This window comes from Amphiura filiformis, chromosome 1, assembly GCF_039555335.1.
Source record: "Amphiura filiformis chromosome 1, Afil_fr2py, whole genome shotgun sequence".
NCBI lineage: Eukaryota > Metazoa > Echinodermata > Ophiuroidea > Amphilepidida > Amphiuridae > Amphiura > Amphiura filiformis.
The window spans coordinates 12143878-12170753 of NC_092628.1; the positions used below are offsets into that span (position 1 = coordinate 12143878).

General features: G+C 37.0%; 2 protein-coding genes across 3 annotated transcripts in view; one reads left to right on the plus strand and one right to left on the minus strand.

Moving 5' to 3' along the window:
* Window positions 1-87: 87 nt before the first annotated feature.
* LOC140154808 (fatty acid desaturase 6-like) lies at window positions 88-9582 on the minus strand. 2 transcript variants are annotated; one of them, XM_072177430.1, is made up of 3 exons: window positions 9471-9582; window positions 5336-5625; window positions 88-4688 (listed from the first exon to the last, which is right to left on the minus strand). In XM_072177430.1, exons 2-3 carry the CDS (start codon window positions 5613-5615, stop codon window positions 3868-3870), a joined length of 1101 nt encoding a protein of 366 aa, XP_072033531.1. In that variant the 5' UTR covers window positions 5616-5625; window positions 9471-9582; the 3' UTR covers window positions 88-3867. The 2 variants fall into 2 exon arrangements, with proteins under 2 accessions (XP_072033531.1, XP_072033621.1); XM_072177520.1 differs by lacking the exon at window positions 9471-9582 and adding an exon at window positions 6713-6784.
* A 233-nt stretch (window positions 9583-9815) lies between these two features.
* LOC140154934 (pleckstrin homology domain-containing family A member 1-like) overlaps window positions 9816-26876 on the plus strand; it is a 66684-nt gene continuing 49623 nt past the window's right edge. The window contains exon 1 of the mRNA XM_072177626.1: window positions 9816-9925. The gene's annotated coding sequence lies outside the window, so the exon portion shown is untranslated. The remainder of the gene's footprint in view (window positions 9926-26876) is intronic.

Consider the following 26876-nt stretch of genomic DNA (forward strand, 5'->3'; position numbering starts at 1 on the left):
TGCTCTCAGGTCCAACAAAATACTGTGTGCAAACATCACTATCTGAGCCCTTAAACCATTTTAATGAGTGCACATTTTAGACAAGGATTGATCATATAAATTACTCACTTTAATAATTTAACCACATATATGTCACATCTAGATTATAAAAGTTACTTTAAATGCTGTATAATTTACAGTAGTATATTTAAAAAATATTGCCACAACCAATATCATAGAACAAGCATATTAGGGGAAATCCCTGTTCTACGGGGACCGACCGACCCACACAAGAATTGGGAACTTTTTCCTGTACAAATGAATGCCGACCCAAATTTCAGAAATATCAGGAACAAAATCTTTTTGTTGGTATTTCCCGAATTGCAAAATATTTACAGATTTTGGTTATTTATGGGGTCATTTGCAAAAAAACAAAAAAACACAACCGGCCCTACTTGAAATTTCCGCCCGCCCGTAGAACACAGGTTTTTTTGGTCACCTTATGCATAACTTTGCATCAACGTCTACAAAAAGGTCTATAAGAGTTGCATTTATATTGCTTATCTTGGTCTATTAAAGTATAAAACTTGCACATATATAATTGTTTTGCATTCAAATTCAAATCCTATAATTGGCACTTTCCTGCCATTGGTGGGGTAAATATTAACATCATGCCCTTTTTGACCTCACTTTTGTTATTTTATAATCATTTTTTATAATTATGTGGAATGTACCTATTAGCTCCTAGTAGGGGTGAAAATAGTGATTATGTGACTAAAATCACAGGAAATATGATCTGAAAGGGTGTTTTTGTACTTTGAAGCATGCAAATGCAAAGAGTATGAAATGGTCAAATGGTGGGAAACTCCAGATAGAGGGCACTTTTCAAAATGCCTAAAATGGTCAAAAATTGCCACAAATTGTGTGATTATCATAATGCTAAAAATACATATACCCTACATGACACGGTATTTAATTTCATATTTTGACATTGTTTTTTCTTCCTGTTTTATATGTGTGTTTATGTATAAAAGTTCAGTGCAATCTCCGCGCAATTGGCTGTTTTTCCGCACGTTTCCATGCAATTTGCTATTTTTTTCTGCGTAAATCGTTTGTGCCTGTTTATACATGATATTGATGTTCATCCCATCAACAACAGGAAAGTGTCAATTATAGGAACTGTCTACACATGTTGTTTATAATATACACCATACAATCCAATATTTACATTCAATTATTACATTTTGATTGATAAATCTTGCATATTGCAATAAAATAAATTATTTTACTATACAGTTACATAATTGTTATCACCACACAGGAATTCATAACATTTTCCAAGAAATTACACACAATCTCCAACTACCTGGTGGCCTGTTAGTTTCAAGCAGGCAAATTCCTGTCCATTTTGATGGGATAAAAATAAAATGAAAGAAAATGTTAAGTCTTAACATCAAATCAATATTAATATATATTTATAAATTCAATAAATTTGTGAAACACCAGGTGGGGATAGTACTTTCGCTCAATTATTTACAATTTGTGGATTTAACACAATGTGTTACATAAAAATTCAATATGTTTTTGGTACATCATTTATGGTCTTACACACAGCACAGGAATATTGCCAAAGTGGCTAAGTATAAACAAATAATGTAAAATGTAAAATCAATAAATATTTTAAACTAATTTATATCAGTTACCTGGATACCAATTAAGGATACATGTAAACTTGCTGACTTACATTTCTATCAGTGGCATAGCAGGAATTTTTGTTGGGGGGGGGGGGGCAAGTTCATGTTGGAGAGCAGGGGCCTAACTTAGTTTCCAAATCTCAGATGCTAAACTATACCATTTTGTGGCACTGACGTCACCCTGTTGAGGCAGCTGTTCGGCACACGTCTATGCGGCGTCTCTAAGTGCTTGCATTTTTACGCCAGCGCTTTGAGCGAATGCCTGTGATTTTAAGCTATGCCCGATGAAATGCGCATTGACGTCACTGCCACATCAAGGTGGAAAATGGTATAGTTTAAGTTTATCCTTTCTTTATACACGGTAGCCTCTTCAGTACAAGGCACTGCTATCATAGGATGCCCTGTTAGGCCTAAAAAAAGTTGTTTGATTGGCGTGACATTAAAAAAAAATTAGGGTAGGTAGGTAGGGATTTTTTTTAAATTTTTACTTTGTAATCTGTAAATTGCATTTGATAAAGGCCTTGGAACTTTTTTTTTCTTCTTTTTTTTAAATTTATTTATTTTCATTTATTTTTTTAAATTTTACTTTTTTTGGCTAAAAAAGGAGAAAAAAGTCAGGGTCAGGCCTACTTTTAGGGTCGGTCGAGTTATGCCAATCAAACAATTTTTTAGGCCTTATTACATAGTTAAATAATTAAATAATAATTACATTATAAAGGTACAAAGATAGAGGTACTTATCAGGCAAAGTATCTCATTCTCGATCATGAGAGGATGTACGTTCTGCGTACTGTTACATCAGTGGACTTTTTGTGGAACACGATCGCGCGATCAAAGACCGTGATTGGCAAATTCTGAAAAGATGAGCATTGCGCCGTAAGCATGTGGTCTTTGCGTAGTATGCTCGACGCAAATATGGTGCGTACAAAAGTTAATGGCTCTCATAATCGAGGATTAGATATTTTGCATAACATGTACCTAATAATTTCAAGGTACAAAGTTACAAATACATAAAATTAAGGTGTAATTTTGAATAAAAGCATATAAATACTGCTACTAGAATATAACTGAAAGCAGTAGATTTCAATTGACCAAGTGACAATTCAAGAATCATGTTGGAACCAGTTTCATCAAGGTTCTTCCCAGGATTATATGCTCTGACATGGAATTTACGAACACTGAACACCAGAATTTGTTCTGAAGTTGGGAATGACAAGAATATATCCTTATCCATATACTTTGCCCTCTTGTGTTAATTATGATTGTGCACAGAGTTAGTTTTATGAAAACCAAGAACAACAATAACCAGGAGCATCATCAATATCACTAATCAAGCATATAATAATAAGTTGAGTTAATGTTGCATCTTCCTGATTCTTCCATATAATTTGAGCCAATTTACAGAATTCATCATAAAATCTATGGAGGTTTTGATTACAGCATTATTCTGGCAAAGTAGTTCAACTGTCATCTAACACAAGTCCCGGACACAAGTATATATATTGAACATTCCAGCACTCGACCGTGATCAAGGACTTGAGATCCCATCATTATCTAATGCCCTAATCTGATTGATAGAAAGGACATCAAAGGTCGAGAGCAGGACATTCATCTCCATCAGTTCATCATTGGAGCTCCCCTGATGATGTGTGTATACACATCGAAATATCAAGGTAAATATCTCAATATACTTGTGTGATTCCAATATCTGTGGTTGAATGACAGTTTAAATCTACATGTACTTTGCTTGTCTACCAACATGTACATGTATGAGCATACACAATGATTATTCGCTGTAGAAGTAGTGATGTAACAGGATTAATTACCATAGCAATGGGTCAACAATTTGTTTGAATGTATTACCCCCAGCCCACACTATAAGCAGGTACGTTGCACTTATCACCTGTCATGCTTGTGTATATATGTAAAATCAAAGATTGAATACAATACCGCTCGTTTCAAAGACAACTAATCGACTAATCATACAGGTACGAGTGAAACGTAAATGGACTCGCCATAATGTGACATTTCTATAAAATCACAATTGCGAAGCAGAGGTAAAGTGTACGTTTAGTGCAGGGCAATACATTCAAAAATAGTTTTGACCCATCGTTATGGTAATTAATCCTTTTGCATCACTTCTTCACAGCAAATTCAGGCCAAATTGTTTTGAATAACTTGGAACACTAAACTTTTTATTGGATTCCAATAAATTCAGTTATTGGAGGTGCATTGACCATTAATTCCTTGTACTTCTTAACAAAAAGTTTGAGTCTATCCCAATAATCCTCTTCTTGATACGCCAACCCATGACCAAGGATATACTCCTTAACCACTGGCTTCACCTTTGCGCACATGTTATCTGACAGCGTTGGAAACAAATGATGCTCAACATGGCAGTCAACCAACGAGTGACCAAAGAACCAGTTGATGATCGGCGCACGAGTGAGATTGAGGGCGCCGTTGCACATCAGCTGAAGTCGCGGTGGATGATTCTCCCTTGAATACATGGGCAAGCCGATATGTTGGAAGATATTCACATGTATGTAAGGAATCTCCATAGGGGCACGATATACCAAGATGCATATGATGGCTTTTGTGCACGTCATGGCACCGGCCCACATGATAAACCACACATTGGCAACTAAACCGCACGTGACTACAATCAAGCACTTAACGGCAGCTACAAACTTTTTATCAACTATGAGATTGCCCATGGCAACGACAGGCGTAAGTGGCGGTAAGAGTAAAGGCGCTACAAACATGTAGGTGAAGCATGGAAGAAATGGGACTCTCCAGATAGCGGAATCTCCTAATCCAACGATATTGGTGTAAGGATGATGGACTTTGAGATGGATATCCATTGATGACACTGCAGAGAATGAACCAAAGAATTCAATGAAGAGATATTGCCAGATGGTATTCCAGCCTTTAGATTTGCAGAGTGCTCCATGGGCAGCCAGATGGGAGATCTTGGTTTTGATCATGCTGTGTATTAAGCCAAGCAGGGCCAAACCTGAAAGTAGGAATTGAGTAGATTGGTAGATGTGAAAATATTATGATTGAATCATTGGTTCAATGCATGAAGGCTGTAAGTGCATAGAATAGCAAAACAAGCGTTTTGTTCAGCAAAATCTACTTACAAGTTACATATTAAAACAAATTGGAAATTGCCAAACATATGATTGGTACCAGGGCAGGCACTCAAGAACATGAATATTTATCTGGTCACAAATAATTTTCACAACATTTTATGAACAGGACATAACTGTATCAATGCTATACAGATGCAAGCTTCCACCCAGGAGCCATTCACCCAATGGTCATAACATTTTGGCTCCTGGTCCATACCAAAATCAGATGAACCACTGAACCAGCTACATTTTTTTTAAATAGAGCCTGGTAGTTAAAGCAGGTTTTGTATTTAATGTGTGCAATTGAAATTTAAATGACTCTTAGCTCTTTAAAGATGGCTCCTGGTTCGCTAGATAATCACAGGACCAGGAGCTGCTTTTTCCAAATGTGTGGCTCCTGGTCCAGATCTGCTTATTTTGAGGCTTGTACAGATGGCAAGGTTTTTAAAAATAGTTTAGGGGTAAAACATGAAAACATCACTTTCGATTGGATGCAATTTGGATTTCTTCTCAAAATCTGGCTACTTACCAATTAAAAATGGGCCCCAGTCATCGCTTCTGAGCAACAACACAGCTATTGGCAGCAATGCACATACAGACAAGAGGATGATGCACCAGTCAACCCCATACCGATCCCACCAGCTTGATTTGGCGATGATGGTTTGAACCTTACGATTCAATTCCCCCATGGTAGGTTTAGACTCTTTTGAAGGTTTGGCAGGTGTGTTGTTAGACTCCAACACAGGAGGATCTTCTTGTTTGGATACCAGGCCATTTCTCTGTCGAGGTCTTAGATTATAACCTACCATCTTTGTGTATCTGTAGCGTGTTTAAAAGAAAGAATAAAGAAACCTTTGAGTATACAGAACATAGATGAAATCTGTAAGAAAATGATTAAATTTAATACATTTATGCCTGGAGTGATTCTACTTGTACTGAATTTCCCACAGGCTACCTATGTACTAGTGTCTTAGCCCCAGGGGTCTTAGCTAGCCACCTGTCTGCCAGTCATTTTAGATGGGAGTTCATTGCTCCTGGGACAGGCAAATTGAATGCTGTTGACATGATTGTAGGAGTTGAGAAAGACTGTTGCCCTTTTTAATTTGCAAAACAAGGCCATTTAATTCAAATGACAGGCAAACCTCAATTTTAGCTATATTCAATATCAAAAAAGTAGGCCCCCTACCACTTCAAAAGGAAATCAAACAATTGGTTTCCTGTGCAGAAACCTCTGCAGGTGTTCAGCCGAAGTGAAATCCGTTGTTTACAAAACTTTACATGTAGTTAGGCCGCGGCTGGAGTACTGCGCAACCATTTTGGATCCATATCAGAAGGACTATAAACTTCAGCTTAGAAGGGGTTCAACGTTGATCCGTACGTCAGATTGTTCGAAATAATAACAAGAGGAAGCAGAGTGCTTTCTCATCTTTAATGGGATTTTGGAATACTGTAGAGCAGCCCATAGGCTTAACACTTCACTTTTTTGTGTTATTTTAATTAAATGAGTGGTTAAAGAATGAAACATGTTTTTTCCAAAATTAGAATGCATATACTGAAATTAGTCTTAGTCCAAGTCTTTGGGCTTGATTGTCACAGCATACAAAAAACACCCTAAAAACACATGTTTTGGCCCTTATTTCCAAAAATTGGCCAATTATTAAAATTTTAGTTTTATTGCTAGTTCTAACTAAAGGATTAGGATTTAGCTATGTTTCATTTTAAAATTATTATTAGCAAAACAAGATAATATTTTTTAATCCCAAAAAATTAGTTCTGTATTTTTCTGAAATAGGGAGTAGCTGCTGTAGACACCAGTCATTGTCAATCTAAAGTTCATGGGCCAGGTTCATAGGGTCACCACAAGAAAACAAAACATATTAAGTTTCAACTGCATTTGTCAAAATACCTGTGCTTTAAAGACTTCTGACGTCAATGCCTGGCAGTATGCGCACACATCATCACAATTTCCATTGTTTTTTGTCTGGCAGTATACAGTATTGAGTACGTGCACGCATCATATTTAGTTCAGGGCTCCGCTCGTGTTTTTAAAACTCCCGCCATATCACAATAAGGCTATTGAACAGCAGAATAGTCGACTGCAGATCCGTCGGATAACACTTTTTCAATGGGAAAAGAACTTTGCTGCTTGGATGATGTCACGATGAGGTTAGCATTTTATCCGTATCATGCGTATTGAAAAGCGTGTTCCGACGGATCTGCACTCGACCAACCTCACAGTGTAGTAGTTGCATGGCCATGGCATGCCATGGGGTCACTCTATACACTAGGTATGGGTACATGGGACCAGGTATAGGGTCACTCAAACATATCGATATAAATGTATACCAGTCCCTGCCTTGCCTTTGTTGATAAACATTGAGGTCAACTCTGACATAGCCCGCAGTAATTATGATATGGTATAAAGTTTATGGCATGTACATGTAGTACATGTATGATCAATCATGATCATGCTTTGCAAATGCAAACAAAACAATGGCTGCATAGCCACAAACCGTTCAAACCCAAGGGAACGTCCTTTATTATTATAATACTAGTTCTTTAATATTTACCTAATCCTCTTACGCCGTCTTGGCAATGGATGCCTGGATGTTTATGATGGGTTTTGATCGATTGGCTGTCACTCAATTAATATTTAGTTATAATATATTTAGTTATAATTGTTTACAGTTATTTTATAATTTTCAGTGGAGAAATAAGTTTGATAATATTTTTAAAAATAACACGATATAAATGAATGGGATGAATGTTTTTTTTTAATGTTTTTTTGTAATCAATATTATTTTTAAATATAATATTACTACTATTTATTATTATTTATTATTTATTTATATAATCTATTATTTTTATTTTTATTTATTACTATTTTTATTATTAAATTATTATTATAAATATTAATCATTATTTTATTATTTAAATATTATTGATTATTATTACTAGACCTAATATTATTATTACTATTTATTATTTAATATCACTATCTTATTTTTAAATTTGTAAAGATTTTTTCTTTATCTTTTTCTTTTTATGTGCCTTTTCGTTTATTTGTACAGCTAAGTATAATATATTATTTGTTTATGTTATTATTTTTGTTAATTTCTTGAGGTAACTTTCATTTATTTATCATTCATGAATTAATTTAAATTTATTTAGATGGTACTGTAGGCTACTGTCTGTTCAATTAGCTTAGATTCTTGTATTTATAGGATATTTGAAAAAATAAAACACTGTGGCCAAAGTCATCAAAGAAAAGTGTTAGCACAGCCTTAGACCCAACGTGATTTATACTTTTCAAATTCCAAAGTTCAATTTGAAACCTCATTTCTTTTCAATTTTGGTCTTTTCCCGCGATATTTTTATAAAAAGCCGTAGAGCGTCGGGTACCATAAACTTTTTTGAATCAATCCATTTAGTGCAATGGGGACGAATGTCATAATAATTAGATGCGCTGAAATAGTATTTATTCGACCATCCGCATCAATAAGTATTGTCCAGCTAAATAGCTATATTTGCCAGTAGGCATAATTTGTGTTGAAACCCCACTGTTGAAACATTACGTTGTTATGAAAATGTGAATATGAACTAAGGTTTTCCAGAATAGGCCCAGCTTATATAAATACATTCCTTGCGTATTTATATATATTCTTGGAAAGAAATGATGGTATTAAACAAAACTCAATTTACATTGTAAACCAGTTGAAATCCATAATTTTAATGTCATTGTTTAGGAAAAAGATGATGCTCAGCATAATGTTATGCATAAAAGCGACGGTAATCAATATATAATTTCGTGCAACAAAAACAGGTGGACCATCATCACCTATAGACCCTATCCAATAACCGGAACGGTATAACAATTGAAATGGCAGGACAGATTGGTGGACAGATTGTTTTGCTGAATTCGATAGGGTCTATGCCCTAAGTTGAGAATGGACCGTCCCACTCGATTTGTGAAAAGGTCGCGAACCCTTTTGGTGGACCCAAGTAACTACCTAAAATGAGGCAAAATTGAAAAGAAATGGGGGTTTAAATTGAACTTTGGAATTTGAAAAGTTAAAATCACATTGGGTCTAAGGCTGTGCTAACACTTTTCTTTGATGACTTTGACCAAAATTTGTTATTTTTTCAAATATCTTAAAAATACAAGAATCTAAGCTAATTGAACGGACAGTAGCATAGTAGCATGATTTTAATTTTATAAGTTTGTCATGATTTATTAAAATGACGACTTTGTTTATTATTTTATTTAATCTCTAGTACTAATAATTCCTGTATTTTTTATTTATTTTAAAATCATAATATCATGATTCATTTTCATTTATAATAAATGTATTTTTATTTATTTTTAAATTTGCTAAAATAATGTCAGCTGACCGTGGGTGATGGTACTCAAGTACTTGTGGCTTTTGATATACCATGGAATAATCGAAGTCAAGTGGTGACTTCCATATAAGGCTCATATATAATGGACGTTCCCTTGGGTTTGAACGGTTTGTGCATAGCCTGCATTGCACAATGCATGAATGTGTAAAATGATTCATGGCAATGCATGCACAGCATGCTGTGCAGTGCAGTCAAATGACGATTTGAAGTTTGAACAACCTAGATGTTTTTAAGACACATGTATTTTAACATGGATTTATTACCTTGTGGTTCCAGCGTAATAAAATAATTTTTTTCAACCCTTCCTTGTGTTGTAATCACAACAAAATCAGCTGTCAGTTGTCTGACCGAGCCCCCGGAAGTGTCTGTCACCCGCCCTCTGGGTTGCAATGTTTACTTGGTTATTGCTTGTTTGCATTTGGTTCAAGTATTAAAAGGTTTATGATAATTTCTGTCACATTTCCTCCATATTTTTCAAAATATTTTAAATCACATAGTCTTCAAATTATTATTTCAAAAATTTATGACAAATTTATTCTATTTACTTGGTCAACTTTGAGTTTAAGTCTAATATATCTTACAAGTATGCAATAAAGAGACCCTTTGAAAACAACCAGGAAGTACCAAAAAGTTTTTTCCACGAAGTTTTGTGGCCTGGTATTGAGAATTTCTTGCGTTTGATCAGCCTCTACAAGTCTCAGCAGCCTTACTTTGTATGGTAAGATCTATGTTCCTGCCTCTAAATTGTAATAATGTGTTGGTCAAGTTAGTTTATCAAGTTTAGACAAGGGGGGATATGACAGACAGCATGACGCAGAGAGCAGAGCTCAAAATGGCAATGCAGCATGCAAAATGGGCAATACAATCAACATTATTTGTATGTAGATTTTGTAGTATTGACATATAATCATGACATGGGTTAGTTAATAAAGTTAATTATTAATATTGCACATGATGCACATAATCCATGATCCAGTACAAAAAATGAAAGCATTTCAGTGCTTGATTGAACCAATACAAATGTGTGTCACATGGTCAGCAGCTCAGGTCTAGGCTAGTCACGATTATGCACTTATCAGTTTCCCACGCGTTTGAACGGGAATTGGATTGCGTACTTTTTCGATGTCTAGTGAGCAAATTTTTTCAATATTTTGAGAAAATGATGTCAAATTTTCTATTCTATATTGTTTGGTAATAATGTCTTTTGCCAATAGTATGTTTAAAGTTGTAATTTTGTGTTTTTGATCGCAAAGATCGGATATTTTCGTTCCCGATTCAATTCTGAACCCTTCGCAAGGGTGCCGATTTCGACAGAATTTTGACAATAATTTTGCCTTTTGGACACTAAAATGCTTTCGATCCTTAATTTTGTTTCAACCGAGTCTTAAAATTAGCAAGCACAATACGGTTGGTACCACTTTTATATACTGATGAAATTTTAAAGATTTTTTTTCAAGTTTCTAACCGGCTAAATCGTTAAGTGTGTATTTCCATTGACATCCAAAATGGCGTAAGCCAGTCCTCAATACGGCGTATATAGGACTGGCAAGCGAGTCTAGTCTAGGCTAGTACAACTACAACATGTACAAGGAACTTATACTAGGTATGCCAGGTGCATTCAAATTTGCCTTCAAACTGCATCATTTTATATATCAAATTAAAGCCCTTGAGTAAAGAAAGCCAAAACTGAAAACCCTTTTTTCATAGCACTTTCCGTAGCAAAGTTACATCTTGTCAAAGATTGACTTTCATCAAAAAGATTCAGCTAGCAAAATTCCCCCAAAAAGCATTTCGGTGGTGTTTCTAGATCTTAGTCTCATGTTGATAGCAGCTTTTTTAATGGAACTGCTATCAAAATCCCTCAAAAATTCCATGTGCGAGTGACTTATCACCATAAAAAATCATATATTTGGGTTAAGTGAAGTATAGACAACATATTTATGTAGGTTTCCTTCTTAGGCCAGTTCTTTTATATTTCTATGTAAATTATGTATTGTGTTCTAGGCGAATTTGGCTGACTATAGAAAAATTATCAAATTCGTGGACATCGTGGAACATTCAACTACGCTTGTTACTCCGCCGACTAAGCATGCTAACTACACGCAGCAGTTACAGCGCTACTCTCACGCGTCCATATTAGCGAGGCTATCTGCGTACAACTGCTTACTACGCACAGCCACGCAAAGAGTATGTTCCACGATGTCCACGAATTTGATAATTTTTCTATAGCAAATGTGTTAATTAAGGTTTGCCTGGGATACCTACTTATACGATGTCCTCATTCACAAACTGATACTAACTGTCCATCGTATAAGGCTACGTTTACTTAAGGCTGTCCTTCTTCACATAACACAGACAAAGTAGGGCCAAGCTAAATAGAAATGGTCAAATTTTGGCAAGAAATCTCTCTGTGTAATCCTATGTAAGTCCATTCGTCTAATTAATATGGAACCGGAAATTGACCTGAATCAATGACGTCATTGGACGTAGATGACCTGAATTCAATTAGTCATTCAGAAAATTCAGAATAATTAAAACAAATATAAAAAATATTAGTATTGTATAAATTAATTATTTAGTATTTTTAATGATCAACATTATGACAAAATTAAGAAAATTAATAATAATTACGTCAATTTTTCCGATATGTCAGAGGTCAAACCATATGGAAACGTTTTGGGCCAAAAGTCTCTTTAAATGTTGAACAGTTTGCTCTGTGCATACTCTGTGTGTGTGCTTGTTATCTTCACAGGTCAGTGATCAACAAACATGGGCAATGCATTATGCATCACTCAGTGCACAGCACACGTAGCAACACAACATCCGGCCACTTTAGAATTTGCATATTACGCTCAGGTCACGACTAGCGTGATTGGACGGGGCTTCACGTTGAGCCTACCGTCCGACGACATTTTTTAACCAATCAGAAAAACTTTTAACATAATATTTTTGGGGAATAAATTACGAAGAGAATATAGACAAGAGCTATATAGAAAGTCATGCGAGACATGACACACAAGCCGACCTGTTAAGGGTTGTTTTACAATCAGGGTACATTTGGGCTGAGTACCATATTGTGCCCTGTTTCAAATATTAGATTAACTTATGATTAAAAGTTGCCATGCCTAATTATTGGCCCCTATTAGTTCCACCTACAGCCACAAAGAAACTGTTTGAAATGCTTAGCAAATGATGAAAATATACATTTCTGTATGATTTTGGGACAAAATAGCCATCTCATTTGACCTTTTGAACTTTGCAAATGATATATCACTGCCAGCAATAACATAAAAACATATTTTGACAGTTCAGAAGTAATGTTTGAAACATGATTGTTCAAAATTGAGAACCATGTAAAATTTCGACTGTTTCATGAATTGTACCATTTCTTCAAATTTATGTTGAAAATTCCGTCAAAAAATGTCCTCTCCGAATACAAGCTCGTAATCCATAGTTAAAATTGACCCAAGACTAAAATTATATTTTCTTGAAAAACACTTACATATCCTACAAACTCATAATAAACACTTAGTCCACTTACACTTATCACATGTTTGAAAGTTGGACGTCAGGTTTCCGTCAAAATGTGTCCTCTCCGAAAAATTGGGTATACAGAAACATGTGCATCAAAAACATGTTTCTGGCATAACTTGAAACTCTGAACACTTGACGCCTAAAATTTTTACAGATTTCCTATTTGACCCATCTACAACACAAAAACAAATAAATTGAGGAAAAACTAGACACTTCATTTTTCACCCCCAGTGAGACAATCTGTGTAGGCCTACCCTGATTGTAAAACAACCCTTAATGGGTCAAGTTTGAGCAATTTAGAAATTTGACCTTTGACCCCTAAACTTTGACCTTTGGGGTCATAAATATTTTTAACATGTTTAGAATGTCGTAAGAATAATTCCTGTTGAATTTGAGCTCGATTGGACCAATTTCGAAATTTGACCTTTGACCCCTATAACTTGACCCTTGGGTCACGGATGGGGTCAACTGCTCTTGCATTGTGCTTAGGATGTCATAAGAAAGATTCCTGGTGAATTTCAGCTTAAGAGCCAGTCTCCCTTATTATGTACATGAATAAGGGGGGTTGTGATACAAAAAAAAATAGAATTGTCTCTAAAAAATAATTTTGGTACATATTAGCACCAACAACTCACATGTAAAATATGAGCGTGCACAGCGCCCTCGTTCAGCTTGAAAAAATTCTTGAAATTTCAGCCTCTCTGAGCCTTACTTGCAAATGGTAAACTTTGGAGGTGCATAACATCGCATGCGCCATCATCATCCCAACCTGCATTTTGCATTTTTTAAAGTACCAAATGGTTACATTACAAAAACCAAGAAAAAAATTGGGATCTTGATGGCGCACAAAATCAGCAAATCCAATGATTTGATGAAAAGCGCCCTCGTGCAAACTTCAAAGCATCATAACGGGCTGCGCCATCAAGATCCCAAGTCCGAACAAGTTTGAAATTAAAGACCTCTATGGCAAGTTTCATTTTTCAGCAAAAAATTTTTGGGATTTCGTTGGCGCAAATTTCCAATTTTCGCACATATTTGCATGCCTGTATTATTGCGCGCCAACGTCACCTGACTCTCCGAATAGCATTTCCTCAAAGAAGAGGTAATTCTCTGCAAGAACTGAAAAAATTAGCTTGGGATCTCTTGATCTTCATATTTTTCTGATTTTTTGAAAATGGGCTTAGCCTCATTTTGGAGGTCAATTTGACCTCTTTTTCCCACTCGCTGCACAATGTGGGCTTTTTACTGCATCACAAAAAGATGCGCCAACAAGATCCCAATTTTATTAGTCATCGTCTAGCTTCTTTGGCGACCAGTAGATAAAACACAAGCAACAGCTAATTGGGATCATGTGGGCGCACTAATATAAAAGAGGTCAAAGGTCAAGCTTTGTGCCAAAGTGATGCATATTTGCCTATGTGCAGCACGAAAGTGGAACTTTGACCCACAATAAAAATGTGCGCAAACAAGATCCCATCTTACTTTTTGGATGATTGGATAAAGGGGCTTATGTATAACTGATAACAAGTAAAAAAAAAGTGGGATCATGTGGGCGCACTAATTCAATAGAGGTCAAAGTTCATACTTTGTGCGAGTGGGAAAAAGAGGTCAAATTGACCTCCGAAATGAGGCTAAGTCCATTTTCAAAAAATCAGAAAAATATGAAGATCAAGAGATCCCAAGCTAATTTTTTCAGTTCTTGCAGAGAATTACCTCTTTTTTGATGAAATCCTATTCGGAGAGTCAGGTGATGTTGGCGCGCAATAATACAGGCATGCAAAAATGTGCGAAAATAGGAAATTTTGACCTTTGACCTCTGTTAACTCTGTGCGCCAACGAAATCCCAAAAAATTTTTGCTGAAAAATGAAAATTGCCATGGAGGTCTTCAATTTCAAACTTGTTCGGACTTGGGATCTTGATGGCGCAGCCCGTTATGATGCTTTGGAAGTTTGCACGAGGGCGCTTTTCATCAAATCATTGATTTGTTGATTTTGTGCGCCATCAAGATCCCAATTTTTTTTCTTGGTTTTTGTAATGTAACCATATAAAAAAATAAAAAAATGCAAAATGCAGGTTGGGATGATGATGGCGCACAATGTTATGCACCTCCAAAGTTTACCATTTGCAAGTAAGGCTCAGAGAGGCTGAAATTTCAAGAATTTTTTCAAGTTGAACGAGGGCGCTGTGCACGCCATATTTTACATGTGAGTTGTTGGTGCAAATATGTACCAAAATTATTTTTTAGAGACAATTCTATTTTTTTTTGTATTGCAAATCCGTACACAATAAGGGAGATTGGCTCTTAATTTCAACTTATACATGGATTTTGATTTTTTTAAAATTTTTGATTGACCTTTTGACCCCCTTAATGACCTTTGACCTCAATGAAAAAAAACCCTTATGTACACCGACAAAATGCATTGTTCCAATTTTTATTAAAAAATTCTAACATGTTTAGTTCTTGAGATAAAAATTCTTGAAGTTATTCAGCTAAAAACAGGAAGTGACCCCTTAATGACCTTTGACCCCCAAAATAAAAATACCATGCATACATCAGGGAACACTGATTCAGGTATGATGGTTATATTATTCTGGTCTGTTTATCTTTTGAGATAAAATTTTTTGAACATTTTTGATAATTTTGGTTTTTGACCGAAGTGACCCCTTAATGACCTTTGACCCCAAAACTGTAGGCATCCTAAAGACCCTGGCTAGTAGCGATGCATGTGTGGTAATGGCGACTCTCTGCTATGTAATTTGTAAAGACAGTGATTTTTTGAATATTTTTTAGACTTTGACCGGAAATGACCCCTTAATGACCTTTGACCCCTTATCTGAGCACACCCTATAGACACCGACTAAAGTCAAGTCACATGATATAACCATGTTCTCATCGCATGAAATTTGTGGAAGGAGTAGCATTTTTTGTGAAATCAACATTTTTGGCCATAAGGTCAAGGTCAAAGGTCAAAGCCAGGTCAAAGTCAAATGGATGGTTTGGTCTAGCCCAGTGGTCATTTGGCTCAAGTATGGTTGAAATCTGTCAAAGCATAAGAGAGCTAGGGCGAAACGTGGCAAGTCACGCAAAATGTCACGATTGGTTCAATGGTTGCCAGAAGAAAGAATTGGAAGAAGACAGAACGTCGGCTTGTAAAAACCCCGCCATCATCGGCCAATACGTTCAGGAATACGGCCTTCAGGAATATCACTCAGCCGGCGAAAGACATGAAATCTCTGTGTATTGTAACGCGGCTGGGCCGCGGTGGTGAATACTGAGAATCCGGAACCTGGAAGTGGAACGACTGGACAAAAAAGACAAACTGTATGAAATGCCATCTAAAATGGTGAACTATTCTTATTGCTCGAATTTCACTGGTTCTTAAAAATATTACTCATGGCGGGAGCTTTCGACTGATGCCAGCTTGTCTATCAGTTTGCAATTGAGCAATTTAGGCCAATCAGAAGTCAAATTTCTTCGTGATATAAAAATCAATAAATAAATCAGAAAAATAATAGGCTTCAGCCTATTTAATTAATTTTGAAGTCACTGGCAGATTTTCCACGTACTTTCCTTGATTCTGCTTAAGATAGAACTGCACAATTGATAGAATAAACTGGAAGTTCCTTTTTAATTCATAAAACGCACGAGTGTGCCTTTAATCCATAACACCTAAATTCAGAGCCACCATCTGCATGGCATGCATGCACATCATAATGCAAGGCTAAGCTTAGCCTTTCTTGAAGACTAGGAACTTCCCCTTTTATATTCTATCGTAATTAAATTAAGATGATTAAACCATTGTTTAACAGTCACGATGAACCAAGATGTCCAAGAGAAGCAGAAGGCCCAAGAGCCTAAGTAAGCTTAAACTTTCCAGGCCACCTACAGGCGCTAAAAGTTTCAAGGCAGCAGCCTAGGCCACCTAAGCTTACCGATTTATGACTGTAAAGATGCTAAAAATGGTGCAGTTCTATAGGCCTATCTTCGAGGGAGACAATTAAGCATTCATGGGAACCAAAAATTATTAAACTACGAAGTGGAGAAAGCTAGGCTAGCCTTGAAAAAGGCTCAAGATGACAACCCACTTTACACTGCTGACATGGCTGCATGTCGTCTGCTACATTTTGACCATCATTTTTGGCTGAAAGTTCCCATAAATTGCATTAAATGTCTTCCACATCGAAGCTGAAATTTAGTGAACCAATGTCAAGGAAAGCGAGGCTACGGCAGTGAGTGGCAATCACTTCCAATGCCCGATGAGTCTCATTTCAAATCTGCTGTGACAGAGCTGACCAGGGGCGTGACTGCCCCTGGCAGCGTCAAACCAAAAAGTGAGCAATTTTGGCGAGCAGCCGCTTTTATAGTGAGCAATTTATCGCGAAAACACGCACAAAACGAGAGTTGAGTGAGCAGAAAAATCACTTTCCTTGCTCGCGAGCAATGTATCGTACTTTCTCGTGAGCAATAAACAGCACATTCTGCTCACGGGAGCTCACTGATCAACGAGGTTTCTGATTGACTGAAAAACATGAAAGACAATCGCGACGCAACCCCAGACATGCGAGAATCCGACCATGACATCCCCAGACGGGTCGATCTCCAGGATTAAAAGCGAGTTGCCAGGGCATAAATTTGACAGAATCTTTACTAGATTCAGAGAATTACACCCAAAATCGACAAAGAACTGGCAACAAGTAAACAAATCAAAACTTTCCCAGATCGAAAATATGCACGAAACACATCATTTGAAATCAATTAATTTGAGCTGAAATTCTTTTCAGATTTCAATAAAAGTAATTTTGGTAGTATTTCCACCTGTGCTTTACTGTAAACTTTTATTAATTTGAATAATAAAATAATTTGGATCATGAAAATCTGGCGACCAAATCAGTGACTGGTGAGTAATACAATACTCTTCATTCAGTAAGCTTATAAAAATGCATGACCAGAACATCAAAATCGAGAATTGATCAAATTTGGTTATAAAAATCATGATAACTAGTCCAAGAGAGATAGGTACGTGTAACAATACAAAAATAAGACCATAAAGCCTCACACAAGCTCAAATAACCAATTTTTAGAGAATGAGCGAAAATCCATTTTCGTTACACTACCCCCACCTCTGAAAAGAATTTAGTCCTCGAAATTTAATTTAATTCTAAATTAAGTGCACAATCTAAATTGTGAACTATTATTAAAATTCAAAACATTCAAAAGAGAATCAAATTTGCAAAAAATTTGAAAGCCAAAATTTCATTAAAAAAAAATGCACAGGATTTAAACTGGTTAGATCGACCAATGCCATACCTAGTCATTTTAGTGCACTCATCATTGCCAAAAATTATTAGTCTTGTGACACGTGAACATATCCACCAGGTCTCCAGCACCTTGCTTTAAGAAGCATTTTAAAGAAAACTTAGCACCATGCACCAGGCATGCCAGGAAGACATTTGCAAGACAATCCCTGTCAACATTGAGCACACAATACATATTATAAAATCTTACTCTACAATTTCAATTTAGTTTAATTTTGTTTTGAATTTTCAATAAAATTTTATTATTATTAATTAAATTTTGCAAATTTATTTCAAATTTAACTGAAGTTGAGTATAAAAAGTTATTCCAGAAATATAATCAAATGTTTTCCAAAACATCTCAAACTATTTTCAGAAATCTATTTCAAAATTATCAAAATGTAAACAAAGGTTATTTTTATCTTCCAAAATTTCAAGTTTCAAAATTTCAATCAATTTTCAAATTTCCAATTATCCAGAATGAACTAAAATCTTTTAATGTTTCCATTCATCACACAATTTTGATATCAGAAATAATAGTATTTCACTTTCTGAGCTTTTGAAAATAACCAAAATTCATATAAATTTCATTTTCCAAAAATCCAATTTTCAAAATTCAAAGATAAATTATTTATCAATTAAAATTTTGTGCTCAAAATTATTTGCTAGATTTTTGATGTGTGAATTTACAAATTTTACATGCTGAATTAACTGAATCTTTGTGTAGTCTTCTTATGCAGGTTATCACAGATGTTCATCAGCTTGTATTGGTACACCATCACACTGGTAGCCTGTCATCTGACATCATGCTGAATCAAGTTCCGTTCCAGATCACAGTGGGAGTCACCCTGTCAAGACTCAAGTTGGGAAATGTTGCTTTGAAAAGATTTAACACTGGTATTGTTGGAAGAACCATCAAAGTTTCACCATACACACTCGTAGCGCAGTCATCCCATCACACCATGTAGCTAGCACAGGGCTCTCATCAGAACAGGTTCAGACCATCACTCACATGACATCCCACATAGAGCCCAAGGTAGAGAATAAATTTAATAATACCAGTGTCAAACTTCTCATTGCAACATGTCCCAGGTGCGTGCCATCTCCAGGTTGAATACCATCGAAGACTGAAGAACCACCGTCACCACATGCTGACTGATGAACCATTGCTGAAAAGATACAACTAGTAAAGATGGTTGTTTACACAAGCAAAGCAATGGTACATTCTGTAATTCACATTAACCCAGTCAAGTTGATAGCATCATACATGTATTGTACATGTACAATGTGTAGTACCAAATCATCAGAATTAATAAAGTTGGTTGAACAATAAAATATCATAAAACATGACATTTTTGCAGTTATTTTGTAATGTTGAAGGTATATGTTAGATTTTTCTTCTCCATCAAATAAAGTTGATCATCAAGGTTGGCAAGGTGGAGTGTAGCCAAACCATCTCTCCCTGAAAGGTAGGTAGGAAATATTGATAATGAATATTACAGTGTGATCAGTACTGCAAGCATCAAATTATGTCAACATCCCAGAATACATGGTAGGACCCTATATGCAGCAAGCCCGGGCAGCAAGTTGACGAGTCATACATGTGAAAGGTGGGTATTATTCATCACCCCAGGTGAGATCTATAATTTGAAGAAATTAGATGCCAAATGTCAAAATTGGCGTAAACAGTTGTTGGTTGGTAGCCACTCAATTCTTAATTTCCAGTCAGCAGCACTGTACAATTAGTACAGCACAGCTGATACAGCCACATCTTACCTCTCTCAGTTTATGTAATTTAAGTAGAATGATAAGAGTCTCACACACTCTCACTGTACAGTCTCCCTGCAATCATCCTAAGGTTCCACCCATTTTGTAGTAGTCGTCTCAAGGCGTAGTACCAGATCAAAACAATGGCGCTTACTCAACCATTGCGATCAAAAAACACATCTCCGTTAGCTGCTGAGCTTACCCTGCTCGTCCTGGCTACAACGGAGGTATCAACAAAAGCGGACCGGTCCTTTCCAACAAATTCCCATGTAAAAATACATCTTCCAGGCATGGCGCTATATCTCCCTCTTCCTCACTCCTTTAATCGAGCACCTTCTCTGGGAACCCCGGGTGGTTACTACGTGGCCTTGCGACTACTACCAGTTCAATGGGCAGTGGCGCCTATTACTGTATTTATCCATTGCTGCAACCCCTGCTACAGCGTCTGCAGCCCCTGCTACTGCGCCTGCAGCCCCTGCTACAGCGCCTTGAGCCTCTGCTGCTGCGCCTGTAGTCCCTGCTACAGCGCCTAGATCACCATCCACAGTATTTTCTATCTAATTTCGGAGTTGGGTTGTCTACCAACCTTAGGATTGCTATACCACCAGATAATGTAAGATGAGGCTGTGACTGTAGGCCATCTGGCAACACTAAAAGTATAAAAACTTTGATAAAAGTTAACATGAAGAACATTTATGCAGTTGTTAATTCTTGCAATTACATCATTGCATATTAAAAGATGATAGACTAGTCATTTGGTACTACTCAATTCTGAAGCTGCATTTGTAGGCCATAATAACATCAAGGAATACCGGCACATGCTCAAAAGGCTTTGAAGCATTTCAGACTCAGTTCAGACATCACAAACACACAAACATCACCATCGCATTGGTAGCGTAGACATGGCATGGGTAGCGTAGAACCGGCGTAGCGGCGAAGAAACAGTATACACACAACACCATAGGCTAAATAGAGCTGCGAAGCCACAGGTAAGCTTACCATGGAATGTCGAAATTCATGTCCAGGCTGTTCCGGACGTTCTCAGTACTCGGTAGGTCTATCATCGATGAAGAAGGTCAACTCTCCTAAGAAGCAAAGTTCATCCACACAAGCTGCCACCAAAAATTTGTAACGCGGCTGGGCCGCGGTGGTGAATACTGAGAATCCGGAACCTGGAAGTGGAACGACTGGACAAAAAGACAAACTGTACGAAATGCCATCTAAAATGGTGAACTATTCTTATTGCTCGAATTTCACTGGTTCTTAAAAATATTACTCATGGCGGGAGCTTTCGACTGATGCCAGCTTGTCTATCAGTTTGCAATTGAGCAATTTAGGCCAATCAGAAGTCAAATTTCTTCGTGATATAAAAATCAATAAATAAATCAGAAAAATAATAGGCTTCAGCCTATTTAATTAATTTTGAAGTCACTGGCAGATTTTCCACGTACTTTCCTTGATTCTGCTTAAGATAGAACTGCACAATTGATAGAATAAACTGGAAGTTCCTTTTAATTCATAAAACGACGAGTGTGCCTTTAATCCATAACACCTAAATTCAGAGCCACCATCTGCATGGCATGCATGCACATCATAATGCAAGGCTAAGCTTAGCCTTTCTTGAAGACTAGGAACTTCCCCTTTTATATTCTATCGTAATTAAATTAAGATGATTAAACCATTGTTTAACAGTCACGATGAACCAAGATGTCCAAGAGAAGCAGAAGGCCCAAGAGCCTAAGTAAGCTTAAACTTTCCAGGCCACCTACAGGCGCTAAAAGTTTCAAGGCAGCAGCCTAGGCCACCTAAGCTTACCGATTTATGACTGTAAAGATGCTAAAAATGGTGCAGTTCTATAGGCCTATCTTCGAGGGAGACAATTAAGCATTCATGGGAACCAAAAATTATTAAACTACGAAGTGGAGAAAGCTAGGCTAGCCTTGAAAAAGGCTCGAAGATGACAACCCACTTTACACTGCTGACATGGCTGCATGTCGTCTGCTACATTTTGACCATCATTTTTGGCTGAAAGTTCCCATAAATTGCATTAAATGTCTTCCACATCGAAGCTGAAATTTAGTGAACCAATGTCAAGGAAAGCGAGGCTACGGCAGTGAGTGGCAATCACTTCCAATGCCCGATGAGTCTCATTTCAAATCTGCTGTGACAGAGCTGACCTGGGGCGTGACTGCCCCTGGCAGCGTCAAACCAAAAAGTGAGCAATTTTGGCGAGCAGCCGCTTTTATAGTGAGCAATTTATCGCGAAAACACGCACAAAACGAGAGTTGAGTGAGCAGAAAAATCACTTTCCTTGCTCGCGAGCAATTTATCGTACTTTCTCGTGAGCAATAAACAGCACATTCTGCTCACGAGAACTCACTCATCAAAAAGGTTTCTGATTGACTGAAAAACATGAAAAACAAACGCGACGCAAACCCAGACAAGCGAGAATCCGACCATGACATCCCCAGACGGGGTCGATCTCCAGGATTAAAAGCGAGTTGCCAGGGCCGCAAATTTGACAGAATCTTTACTAGATTCAGAGAATTACACCCAAAATCGACAAAGAACTGGCAACAAGTAAACAAATCAAAACTTTCCCAGATCGAAAATATGCACGAAACACATCATTTGAAATCAATTAATTTGAGCTGAAATTCTTTTCAGATTTCAATAAAAGTAATTTTGGTAGTATTTCCACCTGTGCTTTACTGTAAACTTTTATTAATTTGAATAATAAAATAATTTGGATCATGAAAATCTGGCGACCAAATCAGTGACTGGTGAGTAATACAATACTCTTCATTCAGTAAGCTTATAAAAATGCATGACCAGAACATCAAAATCGAGAATTGATCAAATTTGGTTATAAAAATCATGATAACTAGTCCAAGAGAGATAGGTACGTGTAACAATACAAAAATAAGACCATAAAGCCTCACACAAGCTCAAATAACCAATTTTTAGAGAATGAGCGAAAATCCATTTTCGTTACAGTATGGACGCTGAAAATCAGGCATTTTTGAAACTAGAAAGGTGGGCTTTTAATTTCCGTCCGCCGTGCGACAATAACCTACATTTATGACTTTTACAGCTTAAATTAGGGAAAACTATAACATATAGAATGCTGAACGGCCCGGGTTGGTATCTTTTTTGGATTTTTTTAAGATGTCAAAATATGACAAGGGATGCCTTCCGACTGAAATCGACATAGGGATTTTCCTGTAGTATGAGTCAGTGAACACTCTTGAGAGCAAAAGAGACTACGTTTCCATATGGCTCTCAAAAACCAGAAGTTAGAATGGCGATTGGGCTTATTGGAAATAGTCTAGTGCCGTAGAGTCATATGGGCACGTATTTTTCACTGGCATAATTTTTGCCATTCGGTGAGAGCAAAATTGACAAAGTATTATGGGGTCATTGGGTGAGAGATGGGCCAGAAGGGGTCAGTGGGTGAGAATATGATTTAAAAAAATGGGGTCTTTGGGTGAGAGCCAAAAGAAGCCTCGAAAATTGAATTTCTATAGTTCTAAATGGCTTCAAATAGCTTTGTTAATTAATGTTATTATGTTCAAATGGAAAAATAAGGGTGTTTGGATGACAGATTGAAAGGGAAAATAAGGGGTCTTTGGGTGGCAGACCGGGGTACTCGAATATGAAAGTGATGTACCTGTGCCCATCAGCGTATGAAACTAGGGAGTAGGGATTTATCAGTGTAGACATTTTCAGAAAAAAGGGGGTCATTTGGTGTTGGCAATGTCAAAAATGGGGTGATTTTGTATGGGATGGAGTGCCCAAAATTTCACATCATTAACAATCAAAAATAGCTTTTTATCCAATTTTACAGTACAAAATAGACAAAACTCATTTATTTTTCAATTTTGAGGACTAATTGTTAAAAAAAGGGGTCATTCAGGGTTAGACTGGCCCCCAGTCTCGGTTCGGTTCCATCTCTGGATAATGTAACAATAAATAATTACATAATTCCCTATGAAAAAAATGCAAAAGTCCTGTAACCCCCCCTTATTTTCCTCAATGCCAAAAACCCATTCCTCTTCATCCACAAATCGACGCCACTGATTACACACACAATCAACCATTCAGCAATATAGAAATATACTCAGTATTATAAGTGAACGCATAAAAGTCCATTGAGCGCTGATTCTCGACTGGTCCAATCTATTGGAGATCTCCCTTCCAAATAATCGTTCAACAAAGCACGGTGATTCCGATGTCAATTACGAAAGCCCCGCCCCAGTTTCAATTCAAATATGGTAGCACAAAGCTATGCCGCGGGATGTGACGTAAGATCGGATGGGACACTTGTCAACAACTGAGAGGTATTGAGCTCAACTGGCACGCGTCTGATAGACCCATGGTACGCGCAATAATAAAAGGCAACCACTCGACTAGGACTTAGGCCTATTGTCCATATTGCGTATATTATCGTGTGCGGTTTGCAAATGTTTGCACATTATTTAGCTTGGGAAGCCTCTTCAAATATCCCCGCGCTGCCAAGCTGCGTTGATTGGTCGGATACAATATCGTTGTTTTAGTCGCTTACACAAACGTTAATGTAGTGAGAACAAGGATGTGGTATGTAGAAAGTGCGCCTGACCCAGGATCGGTAAAAGTGAACTCCCACAAAATGCTGGGAGCTGGAAGGCAAATTGCTTACAGACTGGGAGGGTCCATGTATTGGGTTGATTTTTAATGCTATGTAATCTACATTACCAGTCGTTCTCCATGGACCCGAGGGAGGGTCTATTCAGGGTAGGCTACTGAAAAAATTTCATGGGCATATGACGTATGTCAATATATGGGAGTGAAAATATGGGGTCTTTGGGTGACAGCGATGCTGAAACAGGGGTCTTAACGGCCCTACATACACGTCACCACCAAAATGGGAGTACTCCCCGGGTGCACAGATGAAATTGGGTTCTCCAAAAAACACACACATTGTTAAAAATATCTTTAAAAAAAAACCCTTGTGCAATGTCATGGCATGGACCCCTTCAGAGGAAAAAAATTGAAAATACCCCTTCAGCAAAATGCTTAAAGGAAACACTGTTATATATATTGGTGGTGAACTTGAGTTTTTAATGTAGCAAACTAAATGGACACACCGACCCTGACTTTGGAGTTTTAAGGGGTACTACACCCCTGGCCAATTTTGTGCCTATTTTTGCATTTTTCTCAAAAACTATAGCGCATTGGTGACAAGTAAGATATGGATATCATAGGGCAAGGACTACAACTACTGCACTGAAAATTCAGCAACTCAAGGCAAGTAGTTATTGATTTATTGATCAAATATTGGTTTCCCTCATTTTTGACTGTAACTCCACAACTGTTGTCTGTGCTGAAATAAAATTTCCAGTGCAGTAGTTGTAGTCCTTGCCCCTATAATATACATATCTTACTTGTCACCAATGCTCTATAATTTTGAGAAAAATGCAAAAATAGGCACAAAATTGGGCAGGGGTATAGTACCCCCTTAAGGGCAATTAAATTAGGCTTAATTATAGTCCCAACTCCCAACCGGGTAATAGAGCTAGCTTCATTGAGTTCTTCCTCTGCTGTATGCATATTGGGCTATTCCAGGGGGTGTATGAATTTCAACTGGAATAGTCCATTGAATTCATGTGACAGAAATGGGAAGTACATGTATCCCATCTACTTGGCAGGCTTCATATTTTAATTTTTTGGGGCACCCATTTTTGATCCACTGGGCTATTAAAGACAGAAGGGCACCAAGGCCAAAGTGATGAAGAATGCCTTGAAGTTTGCAAAGATCTGAGGCACCAAGGCCAAAACTGAAAAAAGGGCAGGAAATGGCCTTGGATGGCCTCCCTGAAATTCAAGCCCATCTTCTTGGCTTTCTACATTGGTCAATGCTCATCCTTATATAGACTGATTCCCACGTGTAAGATGTGTCAATTAAAATAATACAGAAATTAATATTGCAGAAATTTAAATGAAATCAAAGCTAAATTTAGCTAAAAAAGTTATTTTTACAGCCCTACATTGTAAGTTGGCATCTAGTATTAGTAATTTTCATTCTTTTCCTGTATCCTTGAAAGGGTTAAAATAAAACAGACCTGGAAAGAGAATGACAACAAATGGAGTCCCAAGTTTTTATGCCATAATTGTTATTATTTATTATTATTATCCAAGGTTAATTGATAAAATCACAAAAATGGCAGCCGGAAGGCTGATTGAACAATGATAAAAACACACAAAATATTAATGCTACTTGCAAAAAAAAATGGTAATGGTATAATTCTGATAAAGATAGACATAAATAATGTCTATCTTTACGGCATAAATGTTTTAAACAATGTTATGTTAGAATTGCAACTACAATTACAAGATGTTTAAAAGCACAGTCATCCAATTGGATGTTGAAATTGAGCAGCATGGTCAAGAAGGGAATCTTATAGGGCTAAAAGCTTCCCTTTTTCCATGATATGAAAAACAGTGAAAAATCCCGGAATCCCTGGGGGGTCACTCCCATAGTCCCATTGTGCTTTTTACCCTGGAAGTTGCACAACTAGGCTGTTTTTGCACCTGGTTTTATATTTCCCAGGGCTGTAATTTGTGTTTTCTTTGACACTGATTAAAAACTGGAATTTTATGGTTTAAAAAATCACAATAAAATGTGGTTACAGCCCGCTATTCATGTCGGCTATGTTGAAAATATGGAATATGAAATACGGTCCCCTATGTTGAATCTAACCCTAACCTTAACCCATACCCTTATCCTAGCATTAACCCTAACCCTAGCTAAAGCTTACTATTCGACATAGCGAACCTTTCTTCATATTTGACATCGCAAACCCAATTTTCGACATATCAAAACCTTCAAAATAGTGAATCTTTCGGCATAGCGGGCGGATACCCAAGAAGTTTGTTTTGCCTCTTAATTTGAATAAATGAGATCCAGCAATGTTAGTCAACATACTGAGATGTATACAACAAACACTTGTCCCTTTTTGGCGACCCCCCCCCCCAAAAAAAAAGCAAGTACAATGTAGTATTGTCATGATGAGGTCATTCTTTGAGGTCAGCA

What these genes read in the sequence shown, in the direction of transcription:
- LOC140154808 (XM_072177430.1), bottom strand. Translation starts at nt 5,615, where the DNA reads ATGGTAGGTTATAATCTAAGACCTCGACAGAGAAATGGCCTGGTATCC. An exon ending in CTGGGGCCCATTTTTAATTG is followed by an intron (nt 4,689 to 5,335) that starts GTAAGTAGCCAG and finishes TCCTACTTTCAG; the next exon opens with GTTTGGCCCTGCTTGGCTTA.